Source organism: Cricetulus griseus, chromosome 2 (genome assembly GCF_003668045.3).
Source record: "Cricetulus griseus strain 17A/GY chromosome 2, alternate assembly CriGri-PICRH-1.0, whole genome shotgun sequence".
Taxonomy (NCBI): domain Eukaryota; kingdom Metazoa; phylum Chordata; class Mammalia; order Rodentia; family Cricetidae; genus Cricetulus; species Cricetulus griseus.
Window position 1 is genome coordinate 271,066,677 of NC_048595.1, and position 19,623 is coordinate 271,086,299.

The following is a 19,623-nucleotide window of genomic DNA, read 5'->3' on the forward strand; positions in this document are numbered from 1 at the left end:
AAATGGTTTCTTAGCAAGTTAAGTCAGCATTGATAATTATCATTTCTGGCATATTCAGGGTTTGGCTAACACATCACCATTTGTACGCTAACTGTAGAAAACATATTATACTGTTATAAGATGTGCGTATGACAAGCTGTGTGTGAGGGACATAAGATATGGTCGTTGTGTTTCACACTCAGTTGTCTTACAAATACTCAGAAACCTTTCTCCTAAGTAAAGTTTATTGTAGTTTCCCGCAATCATCTTAACTCTGTCACTTTGTTAGGGCCACCATAACAGGGTACCAAAGGCTGGGTGCCTTGCACGGGGGAGGGGGGAGGGGTGTTATCTCCTAACTGTTCTGGAGGCTGACCCAGTCAAGGTCAGGGTAATTACTCCTGAGCAGTGTCAGAGCCCAGTCCACACCTCCACCTTCCCACTTGCCTTGAGGAGAGCCATTTCCCACTGTCTCTTCTTATAACCTTCCCTCTACGCATGCCTCAGTGTCCACAGGTTTTCTCTCTGAGGACACCTGTTCTATTGGAATAAGGCCCAGGCTGATGCAGACACTTTAACTTCGATCCAGAGAAGACCACTTGGTCACCTGCTGGGGATTAGGACTTCAGTCTGAGGGATGAGTTCTATGACAGTCACTGCACACCCCTTTGGGTGATACCTAAAGTTTGTCCAGGTTCTGCCCCAGTGCCACCTCTCTCATTTTGCCTTGTGTTTTGCTTGCCTTTGTGTGTCCCTTTTGTGCTTCCACAGTGACAGCCAGCAGCTGCAGCTTCTGTACCTGGAGTGCATTCTCTCTGTGCTCAGCAGCTCCTCCTCCTCCATGTACCTTCACAGGGGCTTCACTGACCTCATCTGGTGAGCATAGACCCCTGATGCCCCCATGCCAGCCAAGGACTCCAATAGCTATGTCTCAGTCCCATTCTACTGTACCCATGGCCTAGCCATTGTTTCATCTATGTGTCCGGGTGGAAGAATTACTCTATTTATGTTCATCAGCCCAAACTCCATAGAGAAACTAGTGGCTAATATAACAAACATGCTTCTGACAGCCCTCTTAGGCCATTTACATCAATGGGACCACCAAAGGAGACCAGACCAAGTGAATCTGGGTTCCCAGTTTGTTCTAAAAGCATACAAACATACCAGGAATGTACATGGCACAAGAAATTCTAACCCTGAACTGGTCGCTAGTGCCACAAGAGTGCTAATCACCCACTCATGTCCAGAGATTCCAGGGGGTGACAGGCTCCATAGCAGCCAATCAGTAAGGCTGTAGATCCCATTTTATTGACAGGGAGGAAGCGGAGTGATGGGTGGCAGTGTGGAATTTGAAACTGACACCTTAAATGAGCAATGACCTCTGTTATTCATAGTAAAATGAAACTTGATGAGGAAGCCTTTCAGCATTCTGAGACCTATTTGTTCAATACAACATGCACATCCACACACTATACCCCCCACTCAGGAATGGTCCTTGAATGCTTCTCTTGATGCTTTATTTAGCTAACATTAACATGAGAAATGGGGAAGACTGGGTATACAGGGTGTAACATAGGAAAAAGAAGGAAGAGTAGAGACCCTTGCTCTTCCTGGATATTTCTCTGGCAACTACTTATCTACCTGGTGGCTTTCACATTTTATCACTCAATATCTAGTAAGGCTTGTTTTTCCTCCTGCTGCTTCCCAGGAAAAGCCTCTGCCCTGCTCTCATTGTGATCCTGGGGAACCCCATTCACGACAAAACCATCACCTCTGCTCACAGCAGCAGCAGCACCAACATGGAATCGGACTCCGCCTCTCCTGGTGTGTCTGACCATGGCCGAGGCTCAGGTTGCTCCTGCACTGCACCTACCCTCAGTGGACCTGTGGCCCGCACCATCTATTACCTTGCAGCTGAGCTTGTCCGCTTGGTGGGGTCAGTGGATTCCATGAAGCCAGTGCTCCAGTCCCTCTATCACCGTGTGCTCCTGTATCCCCCACCCCAGCACCGCGTGGAAGCCATCAAGATCATGAAAGAGGTAGGGAGGTATCCAGAGAAAGCCTTGGGTTTGCCCACATCTCTATATAGTCTCCTACATGTCTGAGCATCTCTACACTTTCATCATCCCTTGCTGGGGCATCATTCCATACCACATAGAATCCAGTAACAAACAATGCTAAAGTTGGTGGGCATATATTTTGGGAGCTGTGGTTAAAAAAAAAAAAAAATGTTAGAGAAATCCATTGGCTCCAAACTCTTTGTTAATTAGCTTTGTGTTAGTTAAAACTCCTATAGATGTACGCCTGAGATTTCATCCCATTCGTATGGGTTTTTCTCTGTGCAGATATACATGTTTGGTCACCTTGGCAAAATCAGATTTCAAAATGACTCACCAGATACTATGGTATATGTGTGTAGTTCCAGCTACCCAGGAGGCTGAGCCAAGAGGATGGCTTGAATCCAGGCATTCTATGTTATAGTGTGCCATGGAATTGGGAGTCTATACTAAATCCAGCATCAATATGGTGACCTCCTAGTAGCAAGGGACCACTGCCTAAGGAGAGGTGAACTAGCCCAGGTCAGAAACAGAATGACCTAATGCTTGGGGCATACACAGAAGAGCTTTGTTGGTTTCTTGCTAAAAGAAACCCTTTGCCCACTTCCTCCATCACATAGATTGCTTAGCAGCAAGCTGTGAAGGAAGCCCTTGTACCCTCCCATATATTTTATATACATTACTTTTGTGTATTCTCCCTCTCACATTTGACCCAAGGTGCTTCCCAAGGGTACTGTTCAGAGGCCACACTAGATTAAACATCTCCAAGTCATGTGTGTGCCCTGGGAAGCCAAGCAGATGAATTCCAGCCAGGTTGTCCCTGTAGAGAATGTGGTGATACCAGATTTTAACAACAACAAAAGAAATTAAAACAACTTTTGAATAATTCTTTTTGGAAATAATCTCCTGGCTGGAAGAACAGACAATGGGATTAGTGCCCTGCAAGGCTCCAAAACTATGAATGATAGCTTTTCATTTTGGGTCTTGCCATGACTGTTGAACATGAAGTTTGACAGTGGCCTTGGTGACATGTTAAAAAGGACATGAATTTTCCTACCATGTAAGAGGCAGGATAGAGTAATTCTCTTTGATCTAAAACTTGTGGCTGGAAAGATGGCTCCATTGTTAAGAGCCCACACTTCTCTGACAGAGGTCAGTTCCCAGCACTCATGTCAAGCTCATAGTTGCCTGTGGCTCCAACTCCAGTGTCTGAGTCTGATGCCCAATTCTGGATAAAGTGGGCACCTGCACTCCTCACATGTGCATCCTCAGACACACATACATAATTCAATAAAATAACATCTGTAAAGCGTACAGCTAATGTAGCCCTTATAACATTCCCAAATGCTGGAAATCCGTCTTTGTTCAGCTAGGTTTCTCAGGTTATAAGAAAAAAATCACATCTTCAGGTTATGTGTTGTAACTTTAACTGTTGGATGTAGATAGATTACATATGATAATTTCAAACTGATATCCACACTTATGAACAGGGAATCAGCCACAGTTTCCTTAAGTATGGAGAAGGAATTAGAACACCACTTTTTGTTGTTTCTGGACCTTAGCTTTCTTCCCACACTCAGTTCCTTTGAACCCGAGTGGAATTGTCAAAGGTGGACCAAGAGAAGCACCCTGCAAACAAAACTTGCCCTCCTTGGAGTTAATCACATGGGTCTGCCAGATACCCAAGAAAAGGTTCATGAATTGATATACCAAATCCATAATCCTCAGATAACTTTCTGTAGAAGTATCCATGTGGCCTCACCCTATTGGTCCCATCCCTGCAAAAGAGAATATTTTATTACTTGTAGTTGTATTTTCTTCATTTAATTTGAAAAAAAGCATGACTCCCAAAGAAGAGTAAGGAGTCTCAAAATGTCATGCCTATCTCTGCAGTTCTCTCAGAAGGAACTGCAGAACTAAAGAACTGTAAGAAAATTACTGGAAGAACCTGTCAGCTGGGAAATTGGTGACACCTTGCCTAACAAACAGGGGCTGCTTGACTTACAGTCATTTCGTATAGTATCATCTCCAATATATTGTCACAGCATGCAGTGACTAGGGCCACAGATTTAATATAAATTAAACCTAGTCAAAATCGTACTGATGGAATAATGATTTATCCTAAGAAAGAAGGAAATTGTGTCCTTGGCAACAACATGGATGAATTATACTGAGAAATAAAGCTAGGTACAGAAAGTACCACTTGATCCCATGATTCTAAAAATCCTGAACATATAGAAGTAGAAAATAAAATAGTGGTCACCAGGGGATGTGGTGATGGAAGTTGGAGAGATGCTGGCTAAGTGACTTGGTGTGATCAGGTTCTAGAGAGCCATTGTACAGCATGATGACTTAGTTATAACAGTGCACCACATTTTATTTTGTAGCTTATTATTTTGTAGCTTCAGTTAATTTTATTAAAACATACATTTAACATCATTAGTCTGAAGTGCAGATGTTTCTTAAGTATCACCATAATACCACAAGTAGAAAATACCATGCTATAAAACCCTCATGCACCAAAGTTTTAAAAATATCATGTAATATTACCTTCAGATTAAGAATAAAAGGTATATGTGAAATTAATTTGCTGTTAAACTGGGGTTCTATATTAGTAACTTTTCTGTTGCTGTGATAAAACACTATGACCAGGATAACTTACAGAAGAAAGGGGTAATTTGGACTTACAGTTTCAGAGGGTAAGAGTCCATCATGGCAGGGAATTGTGGTAGCAGAAAGAAGTCACAAAGTGTCAGGAATAGCTGGGAGGTCACATCTCCAACTGTAGGCAGGAAGGGATGGGATATTGGGAATGAGACATCATTTTTGCAACCTCAACCACCCACCTCTAGTGACATACTTCCTCCACCAAGACCACGCCTTTTAAACCTACCCAAACAGTGCCACTATTTGGGACCAAGAATTTAAATGCCCAAGACTACAGATGATATCTCATTCAAATATGACATTACATCCACAGGCATCAATCATCCTGAAAACACCTAATTGCATATGTTCAAATAGGTCAAAGTCTGAAAAAGGAAATCCCAAATCAAAGATGCTCCTGATTCTAAGCATTTCCAACAAAAGATCCTCAACCTAGAAATCATCCCTCCTGCTTTGGGTCCTTCACTAAAGAAACACATTCTGTTTATTTGATCTCATGACTTTAAAACTTGGTGTATTGGGGGGTTTGTGATACTCACTTATCTGTTCTTCTCTGTTTTCCTAAAGATACTTGGGAGCCCCCAGCATCTCTATGACTTGGCTGGACCCAGCTCTACTGAGACAGAACCTAGGAAAAGATCTATTTCCAAAAGAAAGTCTCATTTGGATCTTCTCAAACTGTATGTTCATTTTCCTTTTGAGTTCATACTGATTGGCCAACATTCAATATTGATTGAGGGTGTGCAGTTTTAAGTGGGGAACTTTACTTGGGATTTTTCCTACCTTGAGCATGTTTGTGTCATTTATTGCCTAGATCCTTGATGTTATGTAAGCTAAACTATGTCTTTTGAATAGTGCACAGTTGGCCAAGCCAATAAATAACTCTTGTATATATTTAGAGGAATTTCTTGATTTTTCATGCCTGGGTGGTATATTCTACCTTGAGGTGTTCAACTTCTCTGAATACTTTTCCTCTTAACCCCAAATTCATGAAATTTTGATGAGTCTACATTAAATGAAATGTGCATATTTAATTATATACCCATAAGCCACATAAAACATCTCAATTTTTATTACTCATAACTGACCAGACTTCCATAGTGGCTTAAAACTGAATCTACATATGAAACATACAAAAAATTATCCACTGGAATTATTTAAGGGAAGAACTTTTTGATTTACAGTATGAGCTGCAGCTTTCTATTACAGTAGCCTCCATAGAAAACTCAACATTCTATAGTTTGCAATAATTGTATTGGCATATACCTGGTAAAAATGTTAACATGGAAACGTTTTCAGGATTCCACAAAAACTGTCCTATTTGGAAGTCTGAACATTATACAAAAATAAAATTTGCAGTGTCAGTTCTTGAAGAAAATGACACATTTCCTTCTAGAATTTTCACTTGTACCCAAAAAAGCTAGTCAACCAAGGGGGCTATGGTTTTAGGTGAGGAACTTTTTCCCTGCCTGAGCATGTTTGTGTCATTTATTGTCTAGACTCCCTGATGTTATGCAAATTAGACTATTTCTTTTGATACTGTGCAGTTGGCCAGACTAATAACTCTTGTATATTTAGGCGTGTTTCTTGATCTTTTATGCCTGGGTGCCATTTTCTATCTTGAACACTGTTTAGCATCATGGATGGCATGACGGAAGCATGCATCAAAGGTGGCATTGAAGCCTGTTATGCTGCCGTGTCCTGTGTCTGCACCTTGCTTGGGGCCCTGGATGAACTCAGCCAGGGGAAGGGCTTGAGTGAAAGTCAAGTACAACTACTACTTCTGCGCCTTGAAGAGCTGAGGGATGGGGCCGAGTCAAGCCGGGACTCCATGGAGATTAATGAGGCTGACTTCCGCTGGCAGCGGCGAGTGCTGTCTTCAGAGCACACGCCATGGGAGTCAGGCAATGAGAGAAGCCCAGACATCAGCATCAGTGTCACCACAGACACAGGCCAAACTACCTTGGAGGGAGAATTGGGTCAGACAACACCAGAGGACCACAAGAATGGGCTCAAGTCACCAGCCATTCAGGAAGGCAAGGAGACCGTGTGCAAAGTGTCAGAACCAGAGGCCATAGACCAGCCTGATGTAGTTCAGAGAAGCCACACAGTCCCTTACCCTGACATCACTAACTTCCTGTCAGTAGACTGCAGGACAAGGTCCTATGGATCTAGGTATAGTGAGAGTAACTTCAGCGTAGATGACCAAGACCTGTCCAGGACAGAATTTGATTCGTGTGATCAGTACTCCATGGCAGCAGAAAAGGACTCAGGTAGGTCTGATGTGTCAGACATTGGGTCAGACAACTGTTCGCTGGCTGACGAAGAACAGACCCCCCGGGACTACATGGGCCATCGGTCCCTGCGCACAGCTGCTCTGTCTCTCAAATTGTTGAAGAACCAGGAGGCTGACCAGCACAGCGCACGGCTGTTTGTGCAGTCCCTCGAGGGCCTCCTTCCTCGGCTCCTAGCCCTGTCCAGTGTGGAAGAGGTGGACACTGCCCTTCAGAACTTTGCCTCTACTTTCTGCTCAGGTTTGTATACCGTCTTTTGCTGTATAGGCAACAGAACATTTAGAGTGGTGTACCTTCATAGGCAATAACCTTCCTGCTTGTGGTTTGAAGTGCTTAAAGTAATGGTTGTCAACCTTCCTAATGCTGTGACCCTTTAATACAGTTCCTCATGCTGTGGTGACCCCCAACCATACAATCATTTTGTTACTACTTCATAACTATAATTTTGCTACTGTTATAAATTGTAAAGGAAATATCTGATATGTGACCCCAGCGAAGTTGCAACCCACAGGCTGAGAACCACTGGCTTCAAGCATGTTAGTGAACCCTGGGGTTTCCTCTGTTGAAGAGAGTAAAGGAGTAGAAGACTTATGAGTAGAGGTTTATGATTCAGAGACAAGCTCCACTATTGGATTAAAGTCTCTTTATTCCAAGCACAGCCGGGTGAAACACAGGCCAGAGCTAGGTTAAGAACCCAGCCAGCGCAGCCAGAACAAAGAGAGCGCGCGGTCCCCACGTGCAGCCTTTTAAGAAGCCCCCCTTACGTCATGCCGGCTTTCCTTCACCCCGCCCTTATGGGCGAGTCCCCAGGTCCACCTGGTACCTGCCCCAGGACTATTGGGCGGGGCTAGGGTTACTCCCTACAATTCCCCTTTTAGTCTAAGAGAGGATTAAAACTTAATAGTGTAAAATATCCAAAACTAACAATCATAAGGGTGGAATACAAGAATATACAATAATCTGCTATGATACATCCTATGTCTATTCTAGCTAAGTCTTAAAGTCATGTGGAAAAAGTGTCTAACTTGAACACCTTCTTCCAATCCCAACTCTAAACAATAAGAAGGTCATTCTTAACTAGGCTTACACTACCCTAGTACACAATAATGGGGAACGGGGGCGTAGCATCTTCTAGGTTACTTCCTGCTGAAACGGGACGAAGATGGTCATGTGGGGGCCCTGTGGAAAAAAAAATGCCAGTACAGGGAAAGTCTCTAGTGAGTTATATCTAGTCCATGTTAGATGATTTGTTTGATTGAAGATCTACGTTGAAATCCTCAACTTGATTGAAGTCGTCACTCGAGGTTCTGGTTGGAGTGTCAGTCGAAACGGAGTGAGTTGAATCCAGTGTAGTCAGGAAGGTGTAGTCCAATTCCTTTTCCGGAGCATGTAGGGATTGCTGTCAGGATGGGTCTTGATGGCTGTATGGGACTCAAACATAAGTGTCATCAGAGAAATGTTCGCTTGTTTATGTATGTGTACTGGAAAAGGTACCTTGATGAACCTTGACTAACAACGATTCTGAGAGGGTGTAAAAGAAAAGCCAAGAAAAACAAAGATAGTCCTCTTATTCTTTATATATTCTGTATTATAGCAATTGGCTTCTTGATATAACACAGAAACTTTTAAATGTTGTTAAATAACATACTTGGATTTTAGAGTAGGAAAGCCAAACCCAACTCTAAATCCAGTCTCGATTTAGTTGAATAGGGACCAGGAAATAAATAGACATAGAGTTATTCGAGAGACAGCTGTAAATTTTTACCGTATATCACGTTCCTTTTGTTCGATGGTTATAGCTACGTTCTTTCCTTGAGTATCCATACATGTAATGTCCTTTGACTTATAGAGGGCAGTTCCTCAGAAAATACCTGTCAGTCATCCTTGTCGAGGGGGTTGTCTCCTTCAACTCGAATCTTGATCAATTTTGATGGTATCCAAAGATTTTCTTCTCCTGTGGAGACAAATGCAAAACCCCTACCCCAACGTAATACATGTCCAGGTTTCCATACCGAGGTCAGCACATCTTTGTAATACACTGGTTGGTTCAGTTCAGCTGTTTTTTCCGTAGTCCAGTGTCTTTCCGCAGCTGTCTGCCCACTGTCATTGGCATTAAGAAAGTTTAGCGTTAATAAGGCATTATGTAACCTATGTTTGGGGGGTTTTGACTTACCAGCTTGCCTATGGAGCATCTCCTTAAGTGTCCTGTTAGACCTTTCGACGACTGCTTGTCCTGTAGGGTTGTGTGGTATACCTGTGACATGCTTAATGTTATAATATTTGAAAAACTGTTCCATTTTTGTGGAGACATATGCTGGAGCATTGTCAGTTTTTATCTGCGCCGGTATGCCCATAACTGCCATCACCTCCAGTAGGTGTGTAATAACGGAATCAGCCTTTTCAGAGTTGAGAGCAGTAGCCCATTGGAAACCTGAGAATGTGTCAATGGTATGATGCACATATTTCAAATTTCCAAATTCTGTAAAGTGAAAAACATCCATTTGCCAGATCTCATTCCTCCGAAGGCCTTTAGGATTACATCCCGCTGGCAGTGGAGTTTGGTTATAAAAGGAACAAGTAGGACAGTTTCTCACTATCTCCTTGGCTTGTTGCCAAGTGATGGAGAAGTCCTTCTTTAAACCCCTGCTATTTACATGATGCTTTTTATGAAATTCCGAGGCTTCTAGCACAGTGCCAATCAATAAACGATCGATCTCATCATTGCCTTGTGCCAGTGGGCCTGGCAGACCTGTATGGGATCTGATATGCGTAATGTACAGTGGGTTACTTCTGTTTCTGATTGTTTCCTGTAACTGCAAGAACAACGAGGTTAGTTCAGTGTTATCAGGGACAAATTCTGCAGTCTCTATGTGCAAGACGACTCTTTCTGCATATTGGGAATCAGTAACTATATTAAGAGGTTCTGTAAAATCCATGAGCACCATAAGAATTGCATATAATTCTGCTTTCTGTACAGATGTATATGGACTTTGAACTACTTTACTTACCTCACCTGCTTTATAACCAGCCTTACCTGTTTTGTTAGCATCAGTGTAGAAGGTAAGAACTCCAGAAATGGGAGTTTGTCTTACAATGCGTGGAAGAATCCAAACCGTCTTTTTTATGAATTTAATTCTGTCGGTTTTGGGATAGTTGTTACTAATTGTTCCCAAAAAGTCAGTGAGAGCTATTTGCCAATATTCATTATCCTTCCATAGGGAGGAAATCTCATCATTAGTTAAGGGTACTATAATCTCTGCTGGGTCTTTCCCAGTCAACTGACGAAGTCTTAATTTGCCCTTTAAAATCAAATCAGAAATCTTTTCTATATACGTCTTTAACTTTTTGTTCTGCTTATGTGGCAAGAATATCCATTCCAATATAGTGTCTTCCCTCTGCATCAGAATCCCAGAAGGGTATTCTCTGGATGGCAAGATGACCAGAATGCAATCTAGATCAAGGTTTATCCGATCTACATGCGCATCCAATATTCTGTTTTCTACCCATTGTAGCTCTTTTTCTGCTTCAGCCGATAATATTCGTGGACTGTTTAAGTCCTTATCACCTTTTAGTGCCATTTTTAAATGCTTTAAGTCATGTCCCTCCACACCAATGATCGTCTGTAATTGAGATATTTCTCCTAGTAGCTTCTGAAGACTGTTAAGAGTTTGATAACGGTCCCTTCTAATTTGTACCTTTTGAGGTCTGATTCTTTGTAAGTCTATCTTATATCCTAAATAGTTAATAGAATCTCCTCTTTGTATCTTTTCTGGGGCAATTTGTAAACCCCATCTAGGCAGAACCTCCTTCACCATAGTAAACATACGTTCTAAAGTTTCCTCATTAGAATCTGCTAAAAGAATATCATCCATATAATGATAAACAAGAGATTGTGGAAATTGTTTACGAATTATTTCCAAAGGTTGTTGTACAAATTGTTGACACAAGGTAGGGCTGTTTAGCATCCCCTGAGGTAAAACTTTCCATTGGTATCTCCGAACTGGTTGTGAGTTATTAAGAGTTGGCACCGTAAATGCAAACTTTTCTCTATCACTTTCTTGTAATGGTATAGTGAAAAAGCAGTCTTTAAGGTCAATTACTATGATCGGCCATCCTTTAGGTATTAAGGAAGGCAATGGCATTCCAGGCTGTAGAGCGCCCATAGGCTGAATTACCTTATTTATGGCTCTCAGGTCTGTCAGCATTCTCCAGTTACCTGACTTCTTCTTGATGACAAATACAGGAGAATTCCAAGGGCTGGTAGATTGTTCTATGTGACCAGCCTCTAGCTGTTCCTGTACTAACTTTTCTAGAGCCTCTAGCTTTTCAGAGGTCAAAGGCCATTGCCCTATCCAGACCGGTTCATCTGTAAGCCATTTTAATGGCAGGGCCTTTGGTTCCTCTAAAGGCCTGTCATTTGTATTTAATGTCTGTACAGCCCGGATAGTTGGTAACCATTTTCCATGGCATCTTACCCGATCTTTTCTACTATCCCGCGGTTGTCTAGAATTCGTATCCGACACTGGAGGGATGTTAATTTGAGTATTCCACTGTTGTAATAAATCACGACCCCATAAATTTATAGCAATATCTGCTACGTAAGGTTTCAATATTCCTTTTTGTCCTTCCGGTCCAATACAAACCATCGAGTTAACACTCCGCCGGACCCTAGATAGAGTTCCAATTCCTAAAAATTGTACATTGGCCTCTTTAAGTGGCCAATTCTTAGGCCAACATTTCTGAGTGATAATAGTCACATCAGCTCCAGTGTCCACCAGACCAGACATAACTTTATTTTGAATTTTAATTTGTAACTGAGGCCTTTTATCATTAATAGAAGCTTGCCAAAATACGCGTTTGTCATTTTCATTAGTCACATGTGATTCTTCATCACTATTTAAACTACCCTCTAGAGCAATATCATTTTCCACCATAGGCAAGGAATTATCTATTTGTCTTGTGACAGATTGTCTTCCACTGTTACTGGGAATGATCGAACTGTTCTCGGGGCCTGCTCGAGGCCCCTTTCCGAGTTTCCCGGCGCCAATAATTTTCCCTGAAAATCCCTAGTTGATCTGCATTCATTAGTCCAGTGTTTGCCCTTACCACATCTCCTACATAATCCAGAGGGCAATGACCTGTCGCGTGAATTTCTCTGTCTACAATTTTTCCTTGTATGTCCTATCTTACCACAGCTGAAACATCTATTCTCCTGACGCCTCCATGGACTTCCAGAGCGTGCTCTTCCTATGCGAGGCTCTGGGTCAAGGTGGCGATGAGCACTGGCCTCACGGTACCTGTGTGAGCCCCTGTAAGGTGCTCTTCCTTCCCAAGTCCTTCTGTTACTATCTCTTCTAATCTCCTGTTGTTTGTTGAAACCTCTTGGGACAGCTTCTTCTGCCCAGATTCCAGTATCTTGTATGTTACAGTCAATATGGGCAGTATGCAAAACCCATTCTTCTAGTGGAGCTGATCTGATCTTTAGAGGCAAAAGTATTCTTTTGCACATTGGGTTTGCATTGTGATAAGCTAAACTATACACAATTGGATGTCTTATTGTTAGATCTGTTACCTGTTTGTCTACTGCTCTGGTCAATCTGTCTAAGAAGTCTTTAAATGGTTCTGTTTGTCCCTGTTCTATTTTTGTAAAAGCTTCTAGCTGTTCTCCTGATTCACGAACCTTGTCCCATGCATTTAATGCTGCTGTTCTGCATAGGGACAGTGTATGGTCGTCATATTCAGCCTGAATCTGTGGGTCAGAATAAATGCCTTCTCCTAGGATTTTTTGGAGAGGTGCATCAACTCCGTCCCTGGCGGCTTGTCGTTCTAAGATTCCAGCTTCTTCCCTGAATAATGCTCTCCATTCAATTAAGCAGGAATTATCGAGGACAGCCGATGCCAAGCCCACCCAATCTGCGGGCGTCACCCTGTTAAAAGTGGCCCAAGAATGCAACAGCTGTTTTACGTATGGGCTATGAAGACCATACGAGACAACCGATTCCTTAATATGCCTAAGATCCTTTAATTGGGTTGGTTGCCACGTATATGCTGTCTGCCCCTGGGAGTGTTTTTTAGATGATTGCTTGTCCACCACCATGGCCGGGTAGACTAAAGGTGTGTGTGTAACCGCTTTAGAGTGATTGAAATACCTTCTCGAATTGTGCATCTCGGATCGAAGTGAGTCAGTGTCTTCTTGTTCAAGGTATGTCAGCCGGGTCAGAATTTCGTCACGCGAGGCTTTAATCTCATCCACCATTAAGGATTCAAGGCGTGATGCGGAATCCTCGATTTGCTTCGACAATTCTCCTGTAAGATTTTCTAGACGAGTAATACGTTCATCCCTAGCTAGCATTTGGGTGGCCTGGAAATAGCCATCCAAAGATTGAAATTTAGAATCAAGGTTGCGATTAATCTCTGCCATTAACTCGGTAGACATTTCCAGTTTGACCACCCTGGTCTGTAACTCCTCCTGTAATCTTTGAAGCTCAGTTCTAAGTTCATTATAGTCCCTCTCACATTTCCCAGCTATTGACTTAGTGGCATTATCTGATTGTTGAAGCCTATTCTGGGTCTCTTGTACCTTAGTGACAAAGGAATAGGAGAGAGAGCCTAGCTGAGTTTCTAAGCGGCTGCATGCCATCTCTAGCGATTCACAGTCTGCTGCCTGCTTAGCCATTAAGGCATCATGGTCTGTAGTTTGTTTTGTTTGAATTATTCCCAAGCTAGATGTCAGTTCCTCATGATCTTTAGTCTGTTTAGCTTGCATTATTTCCAAACTAGATGTCAGTTCCTCATGGTCTTTAGTCTGTTTAGCGTGCAGCATTCCCAAACTAGATGTCAGTTCCTCATGGTCTTTAGTCTGTTTAGCCTGCAGCATTCCCAAACTAGATGTCAGTTCCTCATGGTCTTTAGTCTGTTTAGCTTGTAAGGTCTGAATAAGTTCCTGAGTCTCATCACGATCCTTTGCCCGATCGGCTTGTAAAGACTCTAAGATGGAGCATCTGTCTATTTTTATGTTGTTATAAATGTGCTGAATAAGTTCCTGAATCTCATCACGGTCCTTTGCCTGATCGGCTTTTAAAGACTCGAAGGAGCATCTGTCTATTTTTATGTTGTTATAAATGTGCTGAATAACATCCTGAATCTCATCACGGTCCTTTGCCCGATCGGCCTTTAAAGACTCGATGGAGCATCTGTCCATTTTTATGTTGTTATAAATATGCTGCATTTCAGCTTGAGTAGTAGATAGATCTGTCTGTATCTTATAGAACATTGAACGGAGCCCATCGTCCAGTTTTTGTTCTAACAGCTCAAGAATCGATGAATAGGTAAGTTTTGATTCATTTAGAGCTTGGCTACGTAAGGCTTGTATGTCCTGCAAGTGGGTAGATATATCAACCTTCCTTCTATTCTTGAGGAACAACGACACGTGAATCAAGAAAGTCACAGCTAACAAAACATGTAAGCCCATATTTTGTAAGTCAGCCTGCTCCTCCAGCAGTGAATGCATGTAAGCATAAGAGATATTATACGTATCTAGTTTTAGGGGAAACGTAACCATATCTATTGGTAAATTCATTTCCCGTTGTAGTAACCACGTGCCGGCCAGCAGGTGGCGCAGCGCGTCTATCTAGAGTAGGATCTGACTCACAGAATTCTGCTTTTGCCGCTAAGAAACTTTTTAGAACTTACCTGTGGGTATTTGCGTCAGGCGGGTGGCTGTGCCCACGGCTAGAGTTGAAAGACTTACCCTGCCAGGGTCTGGTCGCAGACGGAGGCAGCAGGTGTAGACAGGCAAGTGGGAACAGGGGTGCTTTCCCTGTAAATGAAAGCTGAAAACCCTCCTCTTTGCGCGCAGGAGCCCCGCGTTCAGGCCCTAAGCGCACACAGGAAGCTAACTAAGATGAGTGCCCCGGAGAATTCTCCCAGGTAGCCGGATGGCCAGACAAAGCCAGGCCGGGTCTCCTGCGGGCGGGCAGCTCTCACGTGGCGGGTCAGAAGTCCCAGTAGCGTGATTGAGCCACGGCATGCACCGGCGCTCCGCCGGAAGAAGGGGAGTCGGCAGGTGGATGGGGCGCTGGAATCACCGCTGCGGGAGTCAGAAGTCCCAGCGGCAGTGGTTATGCGCGGGCGCCGCTGTTCGCGTCTGAGCCGCGGCCTGCAGCACCCGCTAGAAGTGGGCGAATCCAAGGACCCCGCGGCAGGAGTTAGGAGCCCGGGAAAGGTGGGGGGGGGTGGTGGGGGGTGGTAAGCCCCTCACGCACGGGGGAAACTCACTGGATTTTCCGGATGCTCGTTGGCTCTTCAGGTTCGTTTATCGTTGGGCGCCAGATATTGGATTAAAGTCTCTTTATTCCAAGCACAGCCGGGTGAAACACAGGCCAGAGCTAGGTTAAGAACCCAGCCAGCGCAGCCAGAACAAAGAGAGCGCGCGGTCCCCACGTGCAGCCTTTTAAGAAGCCCCCCTTACGTCATGCCGGCTTTCCTTCACCACGCCCTTATGGGCGAGTCCCCAGGTCCACCTGGTACCTGCCCCAGGACTATTGGGCGGGGCTAGGGTTACTCCCTACACTCCACAGCCTGGACTGCTCTCTGACCAACTGTCCTTGGAGCCAAGGAAAATAGCCCATCAGATATTGGTGGCCCAGAACATCTGTGTGTCAGAGCCCAGCACTGCTGCTGGTTGTGGTAATAATTGAGTCTATGGAAAAATGGTAAAGTTATATATATAGTCTTCTGTTTGAAATAATAATTATGCAGCGGGTCAGGGAGATGACTTGGTCAGTAAAGACAATATGAGTCATGAGTCAGATACCTGACTTTGTAATGCTTTATCATATATCAATTATATGTAGCAACAGGTTTCATTATGACATGGCATTTTAATACACGAACATAATGCATTTTTATGATATCCACCCTTTTTTACCCTCTGATTTTTTTCACCACTAATCTCCTCCTACTTTCTTTTTCCCCTTTCTTGCCTCCAAACTTCCATGTTTTTGTGTTAAGTGCTGCCAGGTACTTTAGATGAACAATTACAGTTGGTTCTCGTAATAGCCATGTGAATTCTCATTCATGCATTGAATGACTTAAAAGAACCTGCTCTGTGACAGGCACTATTGTGGGTGAAAGATCTCTAAGGAACAAAACTAAAAGCCACAGCTTCTCTCAGATCTTGCATCAGAGTGCAGAGAGCAGACAGTAAACAAAGTGCAGCTTGGCACAGTGACCATTGCCTATGATCTCGGTGCCTGGGAGGCTGAGGCAGGAGGATCAAATATGACACCAGCATGAGTAACATAGTGAGACCTGTCTCCAAGGGCTGTAGATATTGCTTAACAGGTAAAGCATCAATCTGGCATGTGTGAGACCCTGGCTTCAGTCGCACACACACACACACACACACACACACACACACACACACACACACACACACACACACCTATGCAGACTATTAATACAATGCCAGGTAGAATAGATGGCATTAAGGTGGTAAGTTCAGGAGAGAAAGCAGTTCCCATGGCTAGGAAGGAAGCTACAGAATTGAAAGGAAAGGTCTCTGAGAAGCTGACTTCAGACCTGAAACATTCAAAAGAGGAACCTATCAGCGGTCTGGGAGACTAGGCAAAGATGACACAGATCTCGAGGCAGGTGTAGGTGCGAGTGGGAAGAAATAGAAAGCAGATTGAGAGCTGAAGGAGAGAGGCGATGTGGACACCAGCATGTTGTCATGGAAAGCGGCTGGAAAGTTTGAGACATAAGAAAGTAATAGGGGGCTACTACTATGTATCAGATGGACTCGAGAATGCATGCCCTTTTTCATATACTGTAATATGCTTCTGGTCCTGCAAGCATCCTGGCTGGTAATCAGCACTGTATAGCAGTGTTCTGCACAATGGAGTTTCTATCTGACTCCACAGATGCAGGTCCCTGCACACTGTGGCAGCCCCACAGGTGTCTTCATTCCTTCCTGTAGGCATGATGCACTCTCCTGGCTTCGATGGAGGGAGCAGTCTGAGCTTCCAGATGCTGATGAATGCAGACAGCTTGTACAGTGCAGCACACTGTGCTCTACTGCTCAACCTCAAGCTCTCCCATGGTGACTACTACCGGAAGCGGCCAACCCTGCCACCAGGCATGATGGTGAGCATGAGCTCTGGCATGAGTTTCCCTCTGGGTGAGCTCTCATCTACTGTGCAGCCAAGTGTTAGGTCTGTAGGGAGAAACTGGCCAGTGTGTTCTGTGTCCCATTGCTCTGTAGTATCCATGCCTATGCAAGTCTGGAGGGTGGAGATTCCAGAGGTGAAATTTGCACAGTGATCACTCATGGCTTTACTAAAACACCTCTTGTAAGGTGTGTAATGAGGATGGTGTTGACTATACTGTGGTTGGATCCCTTGGCTGAAGAAGCCACTTCCTTGATGTCAATTTGTGGGTATAAGTCATGGATCTGCAGAAAGGAATCAATGACCATGTTTTTCTTGAACAACATATAACTTCCCAAGGTTAATTGATGACATTATGACAGTGTAGGTCAAGTCTCTCTTGAGTGCACACATTCCTTTCAGAGCCTATCTATCCCTGCTGCTGTTGGGACAGGAGGAAGAAGAAACCATGGAAGGTAGCCATGCAAGTAATAATCTCTCCCCTCACAAGAACAAGAACATACAAAGCAGCATCCTGGTCCTTCTGCAAGCTATCTGCCAGACAATGTCATCAATAAGACCACTGTATGAAGCTTGGGCTTCTGCACCCCGGCTTTTCTCTGTTACTCCTACCCACAATGAAAAGCTCTGGTTCAGTGAAGGGGTGCGGACCAGTTTGGTAACCTTCCTTGTTCCCCTTCCATGGTCTCTTTGCAGAAAGAGTTCATGAAACAGGTGCAAACCAGTGGCGTGCTAATGGTCTTCTCCCAGGCCTGGATCGAGGAGCTATACCATCAGGTGCTCGACAGAAACATGCTGGGAGAAGCTGGCTACTGGGGCAGCCCTGAGGACAACAGCCTTCCCCTCATCACCATGCTCACTGGTCAGTAGCTCATGCCAAGTTCACAGGGCGCTCAGTAGTGGGGAAGCTGATGTGTTGGTTTTTCAGAAATGTCATGGTGCTTGAACAGACTTTGAGTGAGAGGTGCAGGATAGCATCACAGAAGCACCTCACACTCCACTTTTGTCATGAGCAGCCTGATGTGCTCACTGTGGCCATTGGACAGGGTTAACTCAACACCCTCAGGTGCTGGAGTGATGCTGTAGACCCATTGATGGATTTGTATTTTCTGGACACAGGCCCAGAATTATTCCTGGAAGCTCTCACATGCTAATAGAGACCCCACATCATTCCGCACTCCTGGGATTTGGCCATTTGGACTATGAAGCAATTGATTTTATACTTGGCCTTATTCCTGTTTCCTGTCAATGTTCCTTTCCCAAATGTCCCAGAATATAAATTATGCCAAACATTGGCTTTCCCAGAATCCTTGTTCCAGTGGAAAAAAAAAACTTAATATCCTCTTTACTAGAAATTTCAAGTGAACATGTTGATAATAGTATGTTTAGTATCTAGGAGTGGGATGATTTTTGGCAAGAACAGATATTTCTGGGTTCTTTTTTTTTATGGCTTACCCATGATGTTCAAAGCCTTGATATATTCATTAGAAGCCCTGATAAGTTAAGTCTTTTTGTTTTTTAGCTGGTTCCATGTTCCCACATTGACTTCTGATCTGAATTGTCCTCTCCTGGATCTAGCTCATGGGACATAGAAGGGCATGGTCCTACACAAGATTCCCTTGTCTAATGACTCCTGTTTTTCAAAGCTCATCAGCTGCTTGCTACACAGGGGCGAGGTAGGACAAAGCTGGATAGTGTAGCTGGGAGGTTGGATCTATTGATTAAAAGTATGTCATGGTGTCCCTGGTTGACACTGAGGCTTTTATAAAGGTGACAAAGTAGATGACCGGCAGGGGGAAACCAACAATCGGGAATTTGGAGGTAGTGAGCTATTTAGTTAGGAAACAGCGAGATAGTCATGAGGCCCTCCCTGGAGGGCAGAGTCCTTTCTTGAATCTGAATTCTTTATTTTAGAATCAAGACACAAGTGGTAAAGGCAAAGTCTAGGTCCCACATCTTGAGGATCAGGATCATGACACAAGTGTCCAGTTTGTACTTTATTAATCATGGCTCTATTTATTCCACTTGAAAAATAATCATTCATGGGATCTGGAATCTGAAGGCTCAATCATCTCAAGGACCTATGTTTGCTACCTAGCACCTACATAAAACATCAGGCATAGCTGTAGGCATCTATAACTCTAGCACTGGACAGATGGATCCAGAGGATCTCTGGCATTTGCTGGCAGCCAATCGAACTGGATAAGAGAGCTCCAGTTTCAGTGGGAGACTCTGTCTCAAAAAACAAACTAGAGAGGAACTGAGGAAGACAGCTGACATCAATTTCTGACCTCCACATATATGTGCATATACATGCCACACATACACACATGAACATGTGCACAGACAAATACACACTAAATAATCATTCATATTTGTAAGAGCTCATTTAATTTACTACAAGCAATGCTCCATTTCCATCTGTTCCACAATCTCCCTTCATTAGGGTAGAGAGTG

At 43.7% G+C, this 19,623-nt stretch overlaps 1 protein-coding gene across 1 annotated transcript in view; it reads left to right on the forward strand.

Annotated features, from left to right (window-relative positions):
• Positions 1–19,623, forward strand: part of Arfgef3 (ARFGEF family member 3) — a 142,183-nt gene that overhangs the window by 81,098 nt on the left and 41,462 nt on the right. Inside the window, exons 9-14 of the mRNA XM_027401943.2 lie at positions 751–855; positions 1,688–2,018; positions 5,271–5,383; positions 6,339–7,237; positions 16,977–17,143; positions 17,863–18,028. Coding sequence (XP_027257744.1) covers positions 751–855; positions 1,688–2,018; positions 5,271–5,383; positions 6,339–7,237; positions 16,977–17,143; positions 17,863–18,028 — 1,781 coding nt within the window. The remainder of the gene's footprint in view (positions 1–750; positions 856–1,687; positions 2,019–5,270; positions 5,384–6,338; positions 7,238–16,976; positions 17,144–17,862; positions 18,029–19,623) is intronic.